The sequence below is a fragment of the Platichthys flesus genome, chromosome 11 (assembly GCF_949316205.1).
Source record: "Platichthys flesus chromosome 11, fPlaFle2.1, whole genome shotgun sequence".
Lineage (NCBI taxonomy): Eukaryota > Metazoa > Chordata > Actinopteri > Pleuronectiformes > Pleuronectidae > Platichthys > Platichthys flesus.
Window position 1 is genome coordinate 13006435 of NC_084955.1, and position 22616 is coordinate 13029050.

At 43.1% G+C, this 22616-nt stretch overlaps 1 protein-coding gene across 5 annotated transcripts in view; it reads right to left on the reverse strand.

The window, feature by feature from the left end:
* ptprub (protein tyrosine phosphatase receptor type Ub) overlaps nucleotides 1–22616 on the reverse strand; it is a 149598-nt gene that overhangs the window by 45828 nt on the left and 81154 nt on the right. For all 5 annotated transcript variants that reach the window (XM_062399095.1, XM_062399094.1, XM_062399093.1 and 2 more), the window contains exons 4-9: nucleotides 19302–19383; nucleotides 16551–16666; nucleotides 12840–13014; nucleotides 9964–10257; nucleotides 3736–4053; nucleotides 1550–1659 (exon numbers count right to left, since the gene is read on the reverse strand). In XM_062399095.1, coding sequence (XP_062255079.1) covers nucleotides 1550–1659; nucleotides 3736–4053; nucleotides 9964–10257; nucleotides 12840–13014; nucleotides 16551–16666; nucleotides 19302–19383 — 1095 coding nt within the window. The remainder of the gene's footprint in view (nucleotides 1–1549; nucleotides 1660–3735; nucleotides 4054–9963; nucleotides 10258–12839; nucleotides 13015–16550; nucleotides 16667–19301; nucleotides 19384–22616) is intronic.

Genomic DNA, 22616 nt, shown 5'->3' on the forward strand with positions numbered 1-22616 from the left:
ACAGTAAATAAAAATCATTATCCTCTAAATGGAGGGCTTACAATGCAACACGTGCAAGTGACTTTTTAATGATGGCACTGGCCTCTATTTAAACTGGACAGGACCAGGGATAAGTGCTAGGCCATATGCACAAGGTCGGAGAAAGCGTATAAACTAACTCTGCTGCTTTTGTTCATATAGAAGAGAAGGTGTATTTTTATAAAATATTTTTTTCTTGGAAAATGTGAAATTTGAACTTCGACAGGTAAGTGTTAGACCCCCATTGCCCTATACTGTGCAGGCATTTAACTCCTTGAAAGATACAGTATGTCGGGCCTGTCAAACTATCCAAAAAGCACAAGGGCAAGGAATGGATTTAACAGTGTGTGGCTCTGCTGCAGAGCTTTAGTAGAACCCAGTGTTTCTCGAGGGGTCTCCACGGACAAGGTGTAGGTTTACACTCACGTTAGCTTCTCTGCTCAACAGTCCAGACAATCACTGCAATTAAGAATGTAATGTATCTTCATCTTTTTCTATTTTAACATTAAAAGTGATACATATGAATATGAGCAAAATCAAACCTTTTTCCCCTCAAACATTAAAGTTGGTTATTTTTGATCAAATAATTCATTAAATTGTTTTACTTATCTTCTGATCAGTGCTCGTTTATACAAGAACAATATTGTTTAATTCTTAATTTGTGCCGTATTGATCATCAGCTAGTGATGTCACTTCAGCCGGTCAGGAATTATGATAACGCTTCTGTCTTTGTCTATATTCAAGGTCCCATTGCTTCTAATGGTTTGAGTGTAAGTGGTAAATCTGCCACAGTTGGTCTTTGTAGACTGCTGATGTCTCGTGTGAGAGGAACCCTGACAGGTGTGGTGACAGTCACCGAGGGGGAGCGGGGCTCACAAAAGGTCAATACAGTGACAACCGGTCAATTTTTATCTGCACAGGAAAACTGTGCGATATGACAGAGAGCTCGGGAACAGCTGCTCATTGGACCTTGTCGGGAAATTCTTCTCTATCAACTACTGCCTCCACGGTGAAGAATGGACTTTCAATCTTAAAGTTAACTCTGTGTTCGAGTTAACTGTTACTGCAATGCACGCATCATCTGAACCAGATGGTTTCCCATCTTGTCCTACAATCACCAATCCTTTTCTAAAGCCGTTTTAAGTCATGAAGAGAAAATTTCTCGAAAATTCGGTCTGGACATTCTCAGCACTTTGCCTTTCACATATGAAGAAAGCAGCAGGACCATGTCTGATTCAGACACTTACAAGATGTTTGTATTCTTTTAGTTTTCTCGGTTTTTGAATCAATCGCATGTTCGAAAGCATCATTGACATGCCCACCGCTCGCTGTGAATTCCTCAGAGACTATCCTGCTCTCACATCGCCTCATTTGGACATTCTCCGGATATTTTAATATGGTGCTGAGATTTGGCTCTCACAAGCAGCCTTTCTGGATCATATCAGGATAAAGTCCAGAGTTCTGTGCATGATTGGAATCACAGTAAGTGACAGGACAGAGAAATTCAGTGAGAGTGTCTCTCTTGACTCACCTCGTATTGTGTAATGAGGCCGTTGGGCTCCACAGGCTCCTCCCACTTGAGGAAGATCATGTCATCCAGTGGGGTGAAGGTGAGCGACTCCGGTGCTATGCCTCCGGGAACTGAAAAAAAAAATGTCAGAACAAACATTTGTCTGGGAAATTTCAAGTGCTAATCCCACGGGGAGACTCTGCTGTCAATATCACAGAAGTGAATGTCACAGCGGCTCAGAACAATGCACCACATGAGCCGCTCAGACAGCCGGAGAGCAGCAGGCTGAGGACATCAGATAAGAACACAGTTAATTTATAAACTGCATCAATTATGTAACCACAATACAGCCATAAGAGGCAGAAATATCTGAAAAGGATATTATGATTTTGTATCATTCCGCTGTCAGGGAATCCTCCTACACTGAGCATCTGAAATTCAACTGTACACTGAGTTAACAGTCCAGTCCCCACAGTCTGTCTAAGCGCTGCACTGAGGGAGACTGTTATGTGAGATTCAGGCCTGAGGCTAAAGCAGGAGTCCAAACAGCTGAGTCGACCATTATTTTTGAATAGAGTGAGTCTGTAGGACATAGTTGCTTATTAAGGCTTTCGGCAAAAAATGTACTATAAGTATATATTTCTTTATTCCATCTATTATCACTTCAGAAAAATGTTTTTTGTATCATTCTTAGTATATATCTATTTCTGTCAAATTCTTGTTTGTTTAGATATTTTTTCATTGCAGAATTGATTTCTCCCGAAGCCGCTGTCCACACCTTGTCTACGGCACAAAGGAATAATAGCAGATAAGAAATAAGCACCAAATCCTATCTCAGGGTTGCTGGAGTCTCAGATATAATGATTTCCCCTTCTGAAAATGAAATGGATCTTTTGTGATGCTGATTCGGCCTCAGTCAGAGGGTCATCCTCTCTGTATTGATGTGTTTGGAGAAGTCAAAGTAGCCAGCAGAGGTGTGTGTGGTTATTGATATTTGAACCACTAATGATACAGTGGATTTATGTTGACTGAAACCAGAAGCTTAAAAACATCACAAAACAAGATAATGTCACAATATCGGTCTGAATCTGGGAAAGCTCAGGTCGGAATAATCTCTTTTCTGACATTGCCTACAGGAATAGTTCAATAATTTGAGGTATTCTGGTACATGGAAGTAATCCCTGAGAGCACACTTTTAAATATGACAATTCTCTCTCTTTCTCTGTGCAGGAAGAGTTGAAAGAGAGTGCACATGAAGCCGGAGGGCAGCTATATTCAGATCCTTTACTTAAGTTAAATTACAAATACTTAAATGTTCAAATGACCTAAAGAGTCAAATTCATGCATTTCAAATCTGAAGACGTGCTATCATCAAAAAGCATTTCAGAAAAGAATAATTGCGACTATGACATTAATCTTCATAGTAATTAATTATTAAATGAAGATAATATAATATCAAAACTGCTGTATCACTGCTTGAACAGGGTTTTGATGTAGAGTAGTGTAGGGTCAAAGATACATTTGAAGGGTTGTGAAATGATTAATTGGGAGTTTTTAGGATTAAACTCAAAGTCTTGTTTTGTTTTTTTCAGAATATTGCATGCAGAGTTTTACCTCTTTGGGCCAATTATGTAAATGAACCATCTGAGAAGTTTAGAGGGGGAATCACTCTGCCGGAACAGCTCACAGTTTGTGGACATCTGACAAGGGGCCTAAAGTAAACACTGTTCTTTTAATAAGGGGTCACAAGCCAAAAAGTTTGGGTTTAATCTTCAGCAATGTCCCATGATCTTATTACATTCCAGCTAAAACCACCCCATGCTTTATATTGTGTTTCAATTAGTATTAGTATACCTCATTCTTATTATCCTTGTTCTAAAGAGTATATTGATTGTTTCCTTATTTTATCAGTTACTATGTTTAAAGCGTCTTTGAGGATTTAGAAACATCTCTGTAAATACAATGAATTATTATTATTATATAAAATCTTAATTACAAAAGTAACTAGACATATCATTATAGGTGTCATAATTTTAGTTGAGACAAAATACAATATATATAATATTGGGAATTTGAAGAATAAAGCAGCATAAAATGGTACAGAGCTTAAATACAGAGCTTGATAACATGTACTTATAAACACGCTGCACTGTTTCAGAAAACCAAATATATGTTGGGTTTATTCGGTATCTTCCAGTGGGACTTACTGTCCTCCTCGGTCTGGAAGGTGACCTCTCTTCCCTCCTTCTTCCCCTCCGGATTGGCCAGTGACAGGCGGACATGGATGCCGTGGTAGGGTGGCAGATCACGCAGCGTGAAGCGCGAGGCATTGTGTTCCACTGCCAGACACTCGCGCACGGTGGTGTTGTGGCCGCCACCACCTCCCGCCGTCGTGTAGCGGTAGCACAGGGACACTGAGTAGGTGTGGCAGCGTGTCAGGTTGAACGCCAAATTCTCCCACTGCAGGGACAACTGCCTGGACTGGAGATCGGTGGTTGAGAGGCCCCGCAGTGCACGCATGGGCTCTGAGGAGGGAGTAGGAAAGATTGAAGGAGAAAAACAAAGAAAAACATTTCTAATAACTGAAGCAGAAATGAAACACAAACAAGTAAAGTCCTGGAGGCAAAATAATCCATTTTAGAGAATGAAAACAGTGGTAACTTGGTTTTATTGTCAAAAATGTGATTTTAGACGGAACACCCAGCAAATTAGAGTGTAACCGAAGTCCCAGGACAACCCTGGCAGTTTTTCACTTGTTTCCCTCCCACGTGCGGCCGTACTGCCCCATCTCAACTGTTCGCTGCCAGGACAACACTCCCACCTCCCCATGGCAGAGCAGGAACTCATGCCAATTGCGCTAATTAATCGGACAGGCTGCGGGTTGCTATCATGCTCCCACCGGTCCCCGCCTCCATGTCGGAAAGCAAATTGGCCATCCAGTAGTTATACTTCCTTCCTCCCGAGGTCCATTCCACACAGAAAAAATGCCAGAGTCATACAAGGGCATCCACTTCCGCTGGTCACATTTACAGCTGGGTCATCGCGATGGCCTGGCGCATATTTATAGAAGGCACCACGTTAATTCTGGTCAGTGCCGGGTTAACCCTGACTTTCTGTGACGCAGGGTAAAAAGAGCAACAACCCTGTGTTTGATATCCTCCTCAACTGTTATGGCCGGCTGAGAGACACAGAGAGCCTCTATGCGCAGAGGCACAGACCAGCCACTGTTCAGGAGGACGTCTGAAACTGAGGAGAGGATCAGTTAAGCCAAGGACATCCTCCGTATCAATGAAGGCATTAATCGGTGGCCATAACACAATCAATGCCTTTTTGTCAAGCAATATGCTACATAATGTATTGTATGGATTTTTTCGTTGAGAGGGTGTGTTGAGTAATGGGCCGGGGAGGCAAGGTATGACAGCAGCGATACGGGGTACAGAGAGGGATCAGTGGAGCTTGAGGTTACTGGCCAAGGTCTTCATTCCTTCACTGACTCAGTGGGATTCTCGCCGCAGCACAGATTAGTGAAGGGAACTTCAATAATGTGGCTAATGCATCACTGTGCAGGAGCTAATGCACTAAAACAAGAGTTATCTAAGAAAATGGATTTGAAAGGTGCTTTGTAGATGTGAAAGGACACATAAAAACAAAGATATGCACATTTGCTACATATAATACGATTATTCAGCCATATCTCTATATAACTCCCCGCTACCATCTCTTTCTCTTTCTCTCTTTTATGTGAGCATGTTCACACACGCATAAATTTAAACATGCTAACATTATCAGACATTACAGCCCTATGCCCAATTTCTTATGCATTTATTACTGCCTGCGGTAGAGCAATTATTTTTCAAGTAAAATTTTATGACACTTCCCGTCTATGCTGAAGGCCTCTGCCGTCACCAGCCTTCTCTTTTCATTTGCTGTCTAGCATCTCACACAAGATGGAAATATGAGCAGAGCATTAATCTGAACCTCATCCAGAGTAATGTGACTGCAGATAAATGGGTGGGCTCCGTAATCGCAAAGTAGTAGACTGCACCCAGCAAGAAATATTAATGTTCCATTGTTCAGTGTAACTGAGGATTGTCTTAATGGTGCAATTGATAGTCTGCACAGTCTGGGAGCTAAATACAGAGAGGCATTTAACTGCTGAGTTAATGAAAGCAAAGCCAAAGAGGCCACAGTGTGCTCATTGTAGGTTTTCTCAAAGTGGACATTTGTGCCAGTCCCTTCCCCTTGCCTCGTCTTATTTGTCCGTGTGCCATGGGCACCCATTCTCTGGCACCCTGCAGCATGAAAACTGCAGCCGCCCAAACATGGCCAAAAGCCCAGAGCACCATGTTGATCCTTGGAGACTGGAAGTCAGAGTGGATGTGACAGGTTCTGGTTTATTATCTCTGCGAAAACTGTGACATTGGACAGCAGCAGGATGGAGCCGAGCTTCATCCGTGGAGGGATAAGAACTGACTGTGTCAGACGGGAGGAAATTCTTTATACAGACATCCAGGCTCTTATCCATGTGCAAGCAAAAACACACAAGAGCACATAAATCCAAACAGCCCAAATGTGCACAAATAGGGAATTCTGGCTCCAAATGGAGGACATGATGAACGACATGCCAAGAAAGGCATAACACTTGTCTTCCTAATGTGCCTAATTTTAGTCGGGCTTCAGTGCTGGCTCCCTATAGCAGACTGAGAGCTTCGCGGGCCGGGGCCTGCCAGAAGGTTCCTTGACCCAGCAGCAGGTGGAAGCCCATTAACGTAGTTCGGGGACCACCTGCAGTACAAATGCTCGCCTCTCCTCCGTGATTTACTTGAGAAGCTTCAAGCTGTGTTAATGCACCGTGCTGATAATCACAGCAATGGCTCATCAAGCACACCTGGATGGCCATCAGAGCCAGGCGGAGACCATGTTCACATTCACGGCCATTAGCTTTACAGCACCCGCATGAGGACAGCTCGGCGCGGCGATGATGCAAACGTGTACGGTGGAGTTGGGCTGGCCACCGTGTTTGTTAGGGATTGGGAATATTCAGCATTACCATGGAAGACTGAGATTAGTCACAGTGGCCGGACACAGCTTTTGGTGGGGAAATTCACTTTCCCGCTAAATATAAAGAGGATCCAAATATCCCTTCTGTTCCGCTGGATAAATACCTCCTCCGTGAAATCACCACGACAAGCCACCGTCTATTTTCTTGTGCTTACGCCTAATAAGGCCAACAGCGATGGGGAGGGTGGCCAGGACTCAGTGTTGGAATGCAGGGTCAGTGGGAGTGGTGTAGGCCAGATGGTTTGTAGGTTGGGTCAGGAGGAGCTCTGGGAACAAGGTGGTGAATAGACTCTCCTGGAGGTTCACGAAGGCGATAAACGCCAGGTGGAGGATGCAGCTCAGTGTAAAAGACAGCCCGGCCCAATAAATCAAACATTACTTTCTCATTAATTTGGCGCCACAAATGAGAAATAAAGACACAACAAAACTGGAAAAAATAATTCCACCTATATTTCCTCTGTATTGAGCTTGTACTACATCTAAATGCCCCCGCTCAGCAAACACAGTAATATGATTTATCCCCCACATGGCTGAACAAGCTAATGTAACAGTGGTTGAAATGTAAATACGTTATTAAAGAGTTTGGTGACTTTCTGAAACACTGATACGTGCGACTGTGAAAGCAATTTCCGTATGTTGCGAGTCCTCTCTCGCTTCACCTCTCGCACATCCACTCGCCTCGTTTTCACCGTTTCAGTTTCTCACTTTGAAAAACTACCCCCCCAACACACACCCACACACACAAACATACACACACAGAGACACACCACAGCCTTCCCTGCCTCACCCTACTCTTCTTCTCGCCCTCCTGCTTTTTTTATTTATTTATTGTGAATTTCTTGTGTCTCTAGAGTTGAGAGGGGTTGTGTAGAGATCGGGGGAGAGAGGGCTTTGAGCTCACTCAGGGTGCCTGATGAATGAGGGGTGTCTTTGGCTGTTGGGAGAGGAGAGTAGCTTTAATATGTCATTGGAGAGGGGTGTGTGTGTGTGTGTGTGTGTGTATGTATGTGTTTGTGTGTGTGTTTTTGTGTGTGTGTGTGTGGGGGGGGGCAGCAAGGCTCTAGTGGAGCGGGGTGGGGAGATGTGTGAGGGATGGTGTGTGGCAGGAAGAGACCGGTGGGCATAGAAAAAGAGTGATGACCATGGAAGACACAAATCCACAGACTGCCGTTGGGTAACACAAAGCTCTCCATTTTGTTGTGCCCGTGATACTCACATTGCAGATGAAGGCAGCAGTAATGTCATGCATCTCTATTGTAAGAGTTCTTGTTGGGTTCTATATGTGCGCATGTATACTGAGTTTTAACCCAGTGAGCATCGGGGGTCGGCCGGCTGGTGTCCTGCTCTCCTCCCTGGGTGTTCTGACTCTGCACTGTGACGGATGACGGAGGAGACATGTGCAGACAGAACAAAATGTTCAAACTAATGTGAAGAAAACCTTCACATGAACGTTGGACCAAAGACACAATAACCACCTATATAATCTGTAAAAGCAGAAAACAGAAACAAAAAACAAATACTAATATATATCCAAAACAATAAATCTATTATTTAATTTGTTAAGTTGAGAATTGTATTGATAACCATTAGTTTTTTTAATTAAAAATTAAACATTTCCAGGTTGTTAAATACAAAGATGTACTGCTTTTTTTGTTTATATAAAAATAAAAAATAAAGGTAAAATGAACCTCCTCTGTGTTGGACATTTTAAGATGTTACACTAGGATATTGGAATTTGGCATTTTCACTATTCTCTAACATTTTATAGACACACCCCCAAATGGTTGGCGGATAAATAATTAATTATTTATTATATCATTGTAAAAGCCATGTGGGTACTGAATATACATAAATCATGTAAACATTCTGTACAAATTAATAAACATAAATTATATATATTCAGTACCCATGTCCCTCAATGTGTTTTCCAAACCTTTACAGTGTAGATCTGTGATCAATATGTCTTCACCACTCTAACCCACAAATTCTAGACCATTTATTGTACTTGCCATATAAAATGTCTCTCTTCTCCAGTAGATACCAAGGAAGCCCGCTCCAGGCTATAGCTACTCAAGTCAGCCAGCTGTTATCTTTAAAATAACCGTCAAGCCAGTGTTACCATGCACGCAGCGAAGAAAAGTCTCCTTTTCACTCGCCGCAGCTTCAGAGAACTCCAGTGTTAGCGAATGTGTTTTTTCTTCTTAGATAATGTCACACAGCAACTTAGTCGGAATTTGTTCCTCTTCTGTTTGAGTTTTAGCAGATTACCGTGACAGATGCAGCCTCATAATGAAAGAATGAAGATGTGTCAAAGACTGGTGTGTGTCTGTGTAGCATCAGTACTTTGAAGTCAGGATCTGTCATGAAACGACTCCATTGAATGTAAAGAGGACATTTTTATTTGTATTAATATGCTCTAGATTACATGTGTAAGTCAATGCAATTTAGAAAATCACAGAGCAGCCTCCTGCCCATTGCTTGTGGATTCGACCCAATAGCCAGGTGTTCAACCCAATCTATTCCCCTTTTCAGGCTCTGGGACATGCATCACCTAAACAGTGGCTGCTGTGATTCCCTGAGGCGCTTTACACGTTGCATAATGGGTCCTTTCAGAGTAATGTCCTTTTCCAATAAAAAAAAAAAACACACTCTCATTCCTGGTAAGACAAACACAAATCCCTAAATGGGAAATACTAAACAGTTATCTCTATAAACAGGACGACATGCAACAAGATCCATATGGATGCAAATTTCTGGCCATGAGAAGATGCAAGTGATAAAGCAGTCTCTATCATTCATGTCAAGAATAACAAATGGATAAGAGCTGAGGAGTGGAAGATGTGCTTTCAGCTTGAAATGCAGCAGAAGCAGCAGCAGTAGCAGCTGGCCAGTGTATCGCTGGAGCAAAAGCATTTTCATGTTTTGATTCAAAAATCTAAATGCACTGCTCTTGCTGTGTGAATGGCAGTGTAGTTGACATTAGCTTAAACCTAAACTGAACCTTGACGCTATGTTAGGGAAATTAACCAAGGGGTTGGGACCCTTCAGGGGGTTTCAAGATGAATTGGAGGTGTCCCAAGATGTGAGGAGGGATCATCTCTTTTCTTGTAAAGTATTTAATATTGTCATCCTCAACAGGCTTCTATAGGATCAGGAGGTAGAGTGGGTCGTCCACTAGACAGAAGGTATTTGGTTAGATCACTGGCTCTTCCCGTTACCATGCTAAGATGTTCTCTTGGAAGACACTGAACCCCAAATGGCCCAGTGTATGAATGAGGTGATGCAGTCCATTTAAAACATTAAAGAGCCAAAGTCGATAAAATCCCTCTCTAGCTGCTCTGAATACAACTTTGTGCTGAGATCTATGAGCTCACCTGCACACTTGGTCCTGCTCACAAGCGGCGGTCCGGGAGGCCCAGTTCCTCCCTCTCCGGGCCGGGTCAACAGCACACTGATGTGGTACTCCGTGTCCGGCTCGAGGTGCCAAAGCTTGTAGGTGACCATGTTGACCCCGTGCACCTCCGACCACGGAGACTGACTGGCGCGGTACTCAATCTCCTTCCTGATGATGGGGCCGTCTCCCAGGATAGAGTTGGTGTTGAGCTGGATGATCAGGTAAGTGGAGCCGGCACGCAGCAGCTGTGGTGGTGCGATTGGGGATGGAGGTACTGGGAGAGGGAATGACAAGGAGTTCATTTTTCCATTTTCCTGTTCAAACACCAATCAAGTGATTGCTTGCAGTGCCCTAGCACATGCGCATGCATATTCTAGGCTTTAAAGTTATAGTATTATGGGCAGCTGTTGCTCAAGGGCAGTGTACGACTGATGTGTGATAGAGAGTCTGCACATATATGCACTGTATAAATGTGTGTGTGTGTGTGTGTGTGTGTGTGTGTGTGTGTGTGTGTGTGTGTGTGTGTGTGTGTGTGTGCTTGTTGAATGGCAAAACGGTACCCTACTGCACAAAGAGTGTTCATCAACACTTGAAAAGCTCCATATTAAAGAACATTTATAAATTTCACTTTGAATCATCAGCTGAATGCAAACGGATGTGTCACTGCCAAGCTCACTGTGTCTGCAGGGACTTCAGGATGTGAGCAGGTCAAACGTTGTTCAAAGAGCAGATGAGTCATACATATTAACGAAGCAGGCCTATCTTTTAAGCAAAATATGGAGAGAAAACACAGCCTTGCATGCAGCGCGCTGAGTGTGTGATCCTTGTATCTAAACGATTCAGTGTTCTTCTTCTAAAACTGACTGTTCTGTCCTCACAGCTGGTCACCATCATGAAAGAGGACACTCTGCATCGCTGTCGGTAAAAACCGCCAAACCAAAGATTCATTCCAGAGCCCATCGGTCAAATGTCACTTACAGGCAGAACCGAGCCACTGAACAATTACACAGACAACAGCGTGCACGGGGGGGAGGGAATGCAAAAAAGAAACGAGGACAAAGCATGGGAAAAAAGATCAGAGTTAAATCTTTGGCTGTGACTAATCCTTCATCCTGCAGAGGCGCCTCTGTCTTTTATGGTCCGCCTCTCTGTGGGCTTTCAACATTACCAGCACCTCACCTCTACTCTCCACTGCCTCGACTCTGCCTGCAGCAGCTCATCTTTCCTCTATCAGCAACTCCACCAATAATGAAAGGGCAAATTTGGGCCACAGGCAAGCGGCAAGTGGGGCGGGATGTTAAACAACTGACTCATTTCTTTCACGGTTAAAGTTCACAGGTCTAGTAAATGCGCAGGTTACTTTCTGTTCATTTAGTTTTGTTTATTCTGAGCTTCCTGTTTTTTTCCTGGGCATATCACTAGCTGACTTTTTCACCGTTTCCCTCAGCATACACAGCCATTCTGAAACAGAACTTCACTCTCGCTGCTACTCTATATTTGATTAAGTTGTTTTTTTTTTGTACTTTAATAGGCTGAAAATCCCTGAAAACCCAAACATCAAATGTATTCAACAACTCTGAGGCCACAACAACAGCCAGAGACATGCAGCACCTTTGGCAGGAAGATCTAAATGCTTTATTCACTGTGTGGACATGTTTCTGTTCCTCTATGGGGCAATGAGGGAGCTTCATCCTGATTCCTGCCTGCAATCTACGGTCCTGAAATGAGTTGATCCAGCATATTAAAGGGATGATTAGCCTCTTCTTAGTGGGGCGATGGGGGGAGAAAGGCATTTATTAAAGTCTCGTTGAGGACTCGGCCTCAGCTCCTGTAATATAGATTATAGAGTCACAGCCGGTTGACTAGAACGTGACTTTCAGCTTCATCTACTCAAGATGCAGAATGAGCTTTTCCAGAAATAAGTTCTTTGTACCGATTACAATATATAGCGAGAACTATACATGGCCTTATTTGCAGGGAGTGTGAGCACATTAAATGGGTTTCATGGTTTCCCTTTTGTTGACTCCTAGTTTACTGGCAGCTGCTGGGTTGCTAGCAATTTGGCAAAGGGGCTTTATTTTGAACTGTACCAAACCAGGCTCACACACAATGCTAAACAGATTGCGTGCTTCCTTATCAAACAAACAGGATTTATTTCATGCATTAAAAACAGTGCTGACAGGAGGAGCATGCGGCAGAGGACAAGAGGAAGGAGAATCTTTCACATCCTTATTTGCCCTCCTCGTCTTCCCTTTGCCTGGAGTGTGTTATGCCAACAAACCATCCCACAACCATGTCATTACTATGCTGTCAAAGTAGTGTCAGGCTGTGGGGTTGGTATGAGTAATGGGAGTGAGGTCACTATCTGTGGTACATGATATGACAGGGGCTGCAGGAGTCCAAGTCAAGTGAACAGCTCTTTGACAGGGAGTTGAGGAGCTGTGTGTGGCAGCCTCTCTGACAACTGCAGCTCAGAAAACAATACATGTCAGAGACGCTGCATTCGCCCACTAAAGAGCCGGCGTGTGTCGTGGGCCGCAAACTTTGCGATTATGGAGTTTAGTGGATAATCAATTTGAAATAGGGATCTATCATACTCTCTGTTGTGCACAGATGTTGTCCTATGGTTGATCGGTAAAATCTTCACACTACTGTGTCCGTTATTGTTTTGATCGGTTTCATTTTTAATTCATCTTTGAATCACAGGCAGTAATTTACCGGGACCAGGGAGAGCAGAAAATCACACGCTATCATTATAACAGCAGAAAAAAAAGATGCTCAGGGGGAGAAAGAAAGCGAAGGGCGAGGATAACAAGACAAGATCATAAGGGACAATCACAGAGAGGGAGTGTTTACCTTTGACGACGAGTTCAGCAAAGTTTGAGACTCCGGAGCCCCTGGGGGACTGAGTGACACAGCGGTAAAGGTCTTGATCTGTCCGCTGGATGCTGTCTAGCTGGAAGGATACCACAAAGCGCCGGTGACTCAGGTGCTTGACCGATGCTGTTGTGAAAATGTCCCCGTTGTGTCTCTGGAAAGCAGGAAAAGGGCAGAGTGAGCGAGCGAACAGGATGGGTCAGCGTGTCCCTCTCAAGTTCACAGACGAGTGGATGTCATCTCATATCATGTGCAATAGCTGCAGACAAAAAGTAATGTCACTGATACACATACACACAGAAATACAGATACACAATAGGCCAATATTGTGTTTATTATGTACATGTGGTGTTGTATCCATGAAGTAGGGGGACTTGTAGCAGACAGAGTTGAATGGTCAGAAGTATAGCTGCAAGGGCCAAGATATCAACAACATGTTTGAGTCAAGCTCCCAAACTCCTGCATCCTACACTTCCCATGATGAAACATCTTCCCATGGCTTGAGTATATAACACAGGCCTCATGACACACACAATACCTTACACACCTGTCCTAACAGTGGTAGTGGTACACACCATGACAACAGTAGTAAGCAGGAGCTCCATGAAGTTATAAAAACCACTGAGCAGCTTCAAAGAGTTAAATGCCTGAAATGAATGAGAAATGTTTGTTTGCTTATTTGTTTGGAGTGTAAAGCAAAATACGGCAAAACGACGTGACAAATAACAACGAAATTTGATGGGAGGACGTATGGGTCAGTGAAGATTTAATAAAATTACAATGAAAATGTCTGGATAGGTACCTAAGTGCATACACACACAAACAGACAGACGTGCACACAGACAGACACACACACACACACACACACTACTCTACCTTGCCTTCATAAGAAATTATTACCAACTGAATTCCCAGGCCTCTAAACTAATAACGTAGCAAAGGACTTCATTTAAAAATGATTGCTATCTGGGTCAGTTCTTATGAGATACATGTGATTAAAAAGGAGAGCTGACCGATTGTGTAATTTAATTAGAATGGCAGGACCATCTCTGATTTAATTACACAATGTGACAATCAGACATGAAAACAAATTCATTCTTGTTTAAATAATGGTGATTATGTGGGTGATACATGTCATGAATGTCTTCCTTTAACAGAGCCCATTTATAACCTCAGTCGTCCTCAGTGTGTAATAAACCAGTTACATCTGGGAGACGGATGGATTTAAATGCATTGAGGTCTATTCAGTTTAGTAGACAGGGTCAAGGATGATTGGCAGAATGCAGACTTTGTATTTTAGTTTAAAATAACTAGAAAAGAGAACATCGAAATGGCTGAGATAACTGGAGTCAAGCAGAAACAGAATATAAACCTGCACTCAGACGAGGACACACCTCTGCCAAGGCCAAACAAACTGTCTCGACACATCTGTCAGCGCTAAATTCATTTCTAGATCTTCACCAGATTGAACAGATGCACAGATCTCAACACCATAAATATGACAGTGGTTTTTTTATTCCTGTATCTGGATCCAGACAAAAGATTTTATGGACTAGTTCCTGGCTGATGCCTCATGTCTCCATCATGTTTGGCACATATCAATTTTCTCACAATCCTACCGACAAACAAACACATAAAAATGGACACAGATAAAAACATTCTTGGCATAGGTGAAAATATATGGTTTGGAGTGGACTAAGTAGAGAAATAGTGATAGAGAAAAAGAGGAAAAACAGAGAGGCGGAGGAAGATTCAAATGAATCTTGCATGATGCATCTCGCTGTTGCACCGCGGGGGACATTTCTCACATTTGTTCCACACCATTAAAACCACTAACATCCGTCAACACATCTGAGCTGACATTTTTACCGCATGTTTCTGAGCGTTGCTCTTTTTTTGAATTGGTAGAGACTAATGTTGATACTCATCCCTCGATCGATGGCATGTGAGAAAACAGAAGCCGGTCATCCCGGCTTCTGTTTTGCTTCTTGATTTGGGGCCATCCAAAAAAAAAAAAAAAAAACTCAGGCCAAGCCGTCACAAACAAACACATAAACACATACCCATTGATTAGGGTTAAGCAGGCAACAAATCATGTGACAGCAGGAAAAGGAAAGGAAACCTTAATCCCACACTCCTGAAACCTCCCTGCATCTTCTGTCTTTATATCACAGGAAGGAGGCAGGAGAAATGAATTAACACAAGATCACTTCAAGTTACATAAACAATCTGTCTGAAGCTAATTTGCAATGAAATGACAAAAAAAAAAAATTCATGGCTGAGACGGTGCTGCAGCTGGTACAGCAGACTCCACAGACACAAAGAGGCCCAGCAGAAATCCACAGTGAATTGAGTTCATGTGGTGAAAAGAGGTCTGAAAGATGAGCGTGAAGCAGAGAGAGCAGCAAAGAGGAGGACGGCGAGCAGGTGGAGGGGAGGCAGGCAAAGAGCAGAGCGGCCTGGAGATCTCACTACACCAGACGCCTGTACGGTTATGCCAGCTAATTACCCGACGCATTTGTCTTCATCCTTGTGTTGGGACCAAATGGGGGGTTTGATAAATTGTTCAGAGAGGTGGGAATGAGGACGCCTCAATTACATGAATCACACATCTCCCGATTTTCAAACAGTGCAGTAGGTTTGCCTAAGGTCAACCGTGATTAACATGGTGTGGTGGGTGGTAAGATGTTGGCAAACACACAAAATGTGTGGCTGCACGGTAATTGCAGAGTGAGATGAAAAAGGAAATCCTTCAGCACAATGGTGTCTCGGCCGTTTAATGATTTTTCTTTTCCTTCCTTTAATCATCAGGGCTAAATAAAGAGAAGGATTTTAAGACCACAGAGTGATTCCCACTACACTGCCCATCGGACCTTCACAGAGCCGCCATTTTAAATGAAAAGATAGATTTTCTAATAAGTAACTTTTCAAAGGCGGTGCAGTAAGGAGGCTTCAAGGCCCTAATGGCCTTCACAGTATTCATGCTCCGACTGTGGTCTTCATTTAAGCACAAACCTCTGGGAAATATAATGAGCAGTTTAACAGGCTACACTTGAAACACACAGAAAGAGAAAGTCTTCGACCAATGCTAGAAGCATTAAGTAACCTCAAATAAACCTAAAAGACAGAAAAGACACTAAACTGCAAAAAGGTGTAAAACAACTACAGGGCAGCTTGTAGTCGTTTTGTGTTTCTTTCTGTCTCTCTTTCTTTATCATTTGTTCAGGGATCGAATGAAGTTCCTCTAAAACAGAGATTACAAAGAGGCGGACCGTCATCCAGGTCTGGACCCAGATGCTAAATCATATCTGTACCAGAACCTTTAACAGATCGATCACTGAGAATTATTCAATTTCCACAGAGCCTATCATTTTTAAACAGCACAGACTTTCCAGCTTTTTTCACTTAAAGCAAACACTTAAGGATGCACCTTCTTTATGTTTGGCTATGTTTATTTACTTAACATGAGAGTATTTCTTTTCAATTTGAGTACTTCCTAATAATTCCTCCAGTTCAATGAGATATCTCTCCCCTTCTCTAAAATATAGAGAGCATGGAAAAATACCCCAAACTTGATTTTTTTCTCCATTTGTGCTGTTGACTGTTCTGTACGTAAAAACCTTACAAACTCCCACACGTCAACAGTCAGACACTCATGCTCCTTCAGCCGCCATTAAACCACTAACTCACCTCCAGCAGGAGCTTCTCGGCCTCGGCTGCCCTTCCAGCAGCCACACACTGGAAAGTGGCATTTTGCCCGGCGTTGACCTCCTCGTCTCCGAGCCTGGAGAAGTGCGGTGCCTTATCTGAAGAGACAGACAGACAGAGGCACACAGTGAGCTCCAAAGACTCCATTAACTTTCAGCCATGCCCAGAGTCGGTCGGCGAAACAGGACATGTTTTTATCAGGGTTTTTCGTTTTGTGTTTTTAAATACACAAATCGGGAATTTCTTGCTTGAGAGAACAACAAGCTTTGTCAAATGTTTGTTCATAATTAAATTTAGTTCGCCGACATTGTCTCGGGACATAAAGCTGGAAGTTTAGCATAAAATGTAACTTTTTGTCCAATTTGTTTCTAGTCCACTGTGCTTTATGCGCTGTGTTAATGAATAACAAGTAAAGATTGTACGGATGCATATTGATGCATGTAGCTGCTCACGGCAGTTAGCAACTAAATAAATCAACTTCCGAATGAAGCTGCAGGGAAAGAACAAGACAAAATGAAGACTGATTTTTTTCTTTTAATCCTCTCGGTTATTTCATGTATTTGTGTCGACATTTGGGGAGAGAAGTGCTATCTTCAGATTCTCCACAGCAAGAGTGGATGTGTCCATCATGACTTCAAAATTATTCTCAAAGTTGTAGTGAATAAGTTAATAATTTGGTATTAAAGATAGAGTGTGAACAAGTGTGTAAATCCATATGTTGAGGTGTTCACTTAGTGTCCCTGATCAAGATAACCTACAAACAAACGACATTAGATTAGAGGCGATGTACAGATGAGTAGAATGTGACAGTGTCTCTGCAGAGAAGAGTCTGTCCTTCACATTTTGACGAATATTATGTCCCAGAATACTGCGTGGAGCTGCCAATGAGTCAGTGTGTGGGAGTCGCCCTCTCATCCAACTCCATGATTAACAATAGAGCAGTGAGCACCAAACCCCTGCGGAGCCAAATCACTGGGTAAACGCTGGCAGCGCTGTCTGCCATCATCTCTGAGAAATGGGGTAGGACGAGTTGACATGTCAGTCTCGATGATTGACAGGAGGAGATGGCAGAGCCACAGTGAACCAGAGCATTGGGGAGACGCAGGCGTTTGGCTCTCGCTTGGTTCTGCACCGGGCTGCTTAGGAGGGGGCTGACTATTTGTTGATCTAGTTTGTGCGCAGTGAGGAGGACGACGGGAGAGGGCCTGCTTTTGTACCCCACAGGTGGCCATGTTTCCTTTGAGTGACTCTGCCTCCTAAGGTTTATTCATAATGCATGCGAAGAGAGCCGAACATAAATAACACCCAAAATGAGCGTGAATGGAAAAAAAGGCTATAGAGTTGGCATGAAGTGCAGTGTTACACAGCTAAATACGTCAGGTCTTATCCCCGGGACTCTTTAGCGTGGTAAATATTTCACTGGGCTGTAGCACAGGGCTTTCTTAGTCTTTGACTCACAGAGTCAAAGACTAAGAAGAATATTTCTAAAATGTCAAGCATGCTTTGAGTACAATTCACAAAAAGGAACTTATTATTGTATTTATTCGCTTTTTTCGTTTTTTAAAATGCGGCACTTCCATTCTCACTCTTCCTTCTTTCTTCACAGTCCTCGCTGGCGAGTAACGCAGAATGGCCACTTGCCACTTCATAAGGCCTGCTCAGGTCTTGATGAGAGTCCTAATTATTTAATGGCCACAGTGGGAGCATTCAAGAGAAGCCATCTGCCGTCTCTGGGTGGAACTGGGCGGCTGACTGTGCGGTATGCGTACAGTAGGGGTACGAAGCAATGTCACAGCCAGTGTGCGCTTAATCCCCTCCACTCCTCTCCGACATGACATCCTTGAAAAGTCCATCTCCAAGCACTCCAGTGCAAACAATAGGGAATATATAAATATTAACAAGGAGGATCCCGTGAGGGTGAAACATCCTTCAAGCTTGTGTCAGTTACACGAGTCACTTGGAATCAGCGTGGACGTGAGTGTTACATGTCCTACGAGCGGACAAGAGCTCTTGTGCTCAGCGCCGGACCATAGAGGGACCGTGTAAGAGACACCGCAGCACTTTGTCCAGGTATTAAGCTCAGGTGTCTGAGTGAATATGTTTTACAAAACGTCCTCGGGGGGCTGACAGCACGCCCTCACTTTTCCACCACTGACACAAAAAGCACTCTGCACTGCTGCAGGGGGCTATTGGTTACCAAGAAGAAGGGGGGAGAAAACACCCTGAAGAGAAGGCATGTTCTTTCACAGGGCTTTGAAATGTAGTGCTTGATGGAGGGGGGAAAAACCCTGCACAAAGTAAGTTGTGACAAAAAGCTACAGGACTCTTCCAGGCAGGCCAGAAAAACATGACAGTGAGAGAGACAATTCAAGAGTTCACTGATTAACAAATCAATTAGTCAGTCAAACCAGGCCGGAGGCCGAACAGCAGGTGTGTTTTCAGGGGGAGGAGGAGGAGGAGGAGAGGGGGGGGGGGGGGGGGGGGACGTTGACATTTGGGTTTTGCAGTGTTTTAATAGCGCTACTGTCATCGCAGGATGCCTCAGGACAGCCCGCAGTACCAATACAAAAAGGTCAATCAGCCATTACTCCTCTCCTCATCCTATTACTGTTTCATGCTGCTTTGAAATACATTTTCAGCCCCCCTCCCCCCACCCCAAAAGCCACTAAACCTGTTTTATTTTGCCTCCAGCACCATCTGTAATTGTAATCCATTGTCAGTAGTGGCACTTACAGCAGGGATAGTTGAGCACTGTGATGTCATCGATGGCAATGTAGCCTCGCCGCTCCCTGGAAACCGTTGCCTCAATCAGAATCTGCAGAAGTGGAGTAGATGCGAAATGCATGATGAACAGAATTAAATTCATAACCACAGCAGCAGAAGCAAACACTTGTGACTTAACCTCATGCTCAAACGCTCAGAGCTGAAGTGTAGAGCAATTTTCCCAAAGACCACTGAGGGCTGCGTGGATCCTCTCGCTCTTTTCGTTTCCCTTTTTTTTGACAGATGCATTAATTACAAACGAGCCCATCGCCCCATCGATGCACGGCTACTGACCCAAAAAAAAAACAAGGAGGCAGACAATGAAAGAAATTGGATCTTTTCAGATAGATGGATACTGGATTTTGTTTTCATCTGCAGGGCAGACAGAAATAATGGCTTCATCGGGAAGCACACGATGTGGCGCCTGAGTCATGAGACGCGTTCTACATTCAGGCTGCGGTGGAGCCATAACGGCAGCTCATACAACTTGTACATGGCCACGGGGCTCAAGGGAGGACAGACCTCTACACCGCCCTGCGGAACAATAAGCCCGGTGAGCGGTGGGATCCCATGAAACCTAATCAATATCAAATCACCATCCTCAGTAATAGAGAGAGAGTTATGAGACACGGGGGGGATGTTTGTTTTCGCCGCATCCAAGGACAGTCCTCCATCCCCATGTGATCCAAGGCCTGCTTTGAGTTATTGTTTCTCATAATCCTCTGACCAAGTGATCACAACGTGGGTTCTACCACCAGGTTGTGATTTCCACTGTAGCCCCAAACACACGTTTGTGATTGTTCTTCTCAAAGTCAAATAACTGGAATGTGACTTATTGGGTATTTTAGGGTTTCTGTAGGTCTTAGTTTGAAAAAGGCATAGAGGTAATGATGTCTGATCTACTGAGTGGCCCACATGGCTTTCATAGTACTGCCATAAAAGCCAGTGGCCAGTCAGTTTTACGGATATTTTATAATAAAATGTACCATGTATTTTGTGTGGCAATTTGTAACCTTGTTAAGATAGTGCTATATCAATATAATTATTATTTTATAATTTTTCATGCATTAATTCATATCTTTTGAGACAGTGGGTGGATCTTGAGTTCATTATTTTTTTTGTATTTAACGATTGATTTGTTTGCTTTTTGTGTTTTGGGGAATATCGAAATACTTCCCTACAGAACTTTTTTTACTTAGACAACCTTAAATTGAAAGAGTTCTCCAATGCAGGTAAATTATATGATAAAGCACTTTCTGTTGCTCCAGTAGTACCAGCAGGTGATTAGAGGGGGGTGACAACCGATACAACCGACAGATGAAAATGAGAATGCAATAATCAAAGATCAGATTTGGGTAAGCTCGACATATGGGACAACATGAGGACACGAGAAAAGAAAGGTGATGGAGATGAGAGAGGGTTACATGACATTCAAATCCTCGTGTGGGCCAATTAACCATGGAGATGTATGCTCTTTGGTATTTACTGTTTATCATGTTTTCACCACTGTCCTTGTGATTGTTCTTCTGTTGGTTGGTTTGCTTTTCATCAAGAGTCTGAGTCAGGGGCGGATCTATGAGTGTGTGCAATTTGGTACAGCTCGGTTGAAGTTAAAGGGACTATTGGGCCATGTTAGAGGCATGTGCTCTACATCTACTATGCATTATTTACTTGATTCTCATGAACTATTGCTTGACAGACAATTTATCCTTCTGCCCACTGTTATGGAGTTAAAGCTATTGTCCTCCAAACAGTTTGAAATGCACATATGTCCATCTGGGAAGTCAATTTTTGTTCGAGGGCTGTGACGTTACACCCTGGAGAAATTTCACATCCTGCAAATGCTGACATGTATTATACCAATCTAAGTTAGTTTTTTTTTTTTTTTTATGATAACTTGACGTTGATTAATTTTTTTGTCTATTTCTCTTCCAAAATTCCTCCAGTTTTTTTAAACAATAACTGACTTAATTAAAAATGTTGATAGTTGTATTGCAACATTTAAATTTAGGTTATTAAATATCCTATTCGATTAGAAAGACTTATCTCACCAAAGCTTGTGTCAGATGTTAGTATCACAGTTTACTACAGTGAACTTGTGTTTGCACTCTTAGATTTATAGTCACAGCAACATCTGCACGGTGTCTGGCAAACATTGCAGCCTTGCACACTCAGCAGGACAGAGAAAGTCCACCTCCCTGGACTTCAGGGAAGGAACACGTGTGCTTACACCAACAATTGGTGTGACAACATCCCTGGCCATGCACGACCCCTTAAGGCACCTCCACAGACAGCATTTTGATCGGATTTGAGGAGATTGGGGTCATCGGAAAAACTCGGAGGGAACTCTGAAAGAAGGGAGCCAGGCATGCGGGCTATAGAGAAGAGGGGAAAAGGTCATAGCTGCAGGGTCTCGGAGTTGGAGAGTGACCCTCGTCTGTCTAAGGCTGGCTGCTCTCCTCCGGCTCCGGGAGGAACACTGAAGCTAATCTTCTGCCAGAGTCAATTTGCCAGTTTTGTCCCAGACTGTCCTGGAACCTGAGCTGCTTAGAAAAAATAACAATAGCATTACCTGTATTTCTTTCAGCTGGTCTATTTTCTTAAACGCCTGAGCAGGCTAATCTTTTCTCATTTCTTTTCACCTATGTCTTAATTTTGTATTATCCTCTTTACTTATTTTTTCTGTCCGCTATTTGTTTTCCTCTCATTTCGTGCACCTACACTAATCATACAATATTTATAGCACTGGTTAAAGCACAATATGCTTCAGTGTGCTGACCTGAATTATCGGTGTGAGCACACACTGCCATGCCATTAGACTAACATTCAAATTAGGCAGAAACACTGATTAGACTTAATGGTACACAAGGAAGAGAGAAAGATGCCCTGGAAGTCTAATTGGAGGTGTTATTACTATCTGCTGAACGAAAGCACTCTATAAGAGATTGATTGCCGGTTAATCCTCAGTCTTGTTGGCCATTAGGAAAGGAAATTATAAAGAGGGGAGACGTTCGGAGCATTTGTTTCAATAAACAACCTTCCCAGATTTTTATTGAAAGCCACTTTCCCGATGAAACTTTCCGTGTGCCTGTTCTTTATCCCAATGAGGGGTTATTTTACATGGAGAAGATAAGAATGCTGGAGTCATCTTGCAGGGGGGAAAAAAACAATAGCGTGATGCACAGTGATTTACGACTGATATAAAAAGCATTTTAGGGAGAAAATATTACATTTGACTGAGATATTGGCTTTTAGAGCCAGTTGTAATGTATACAAATCAGACCT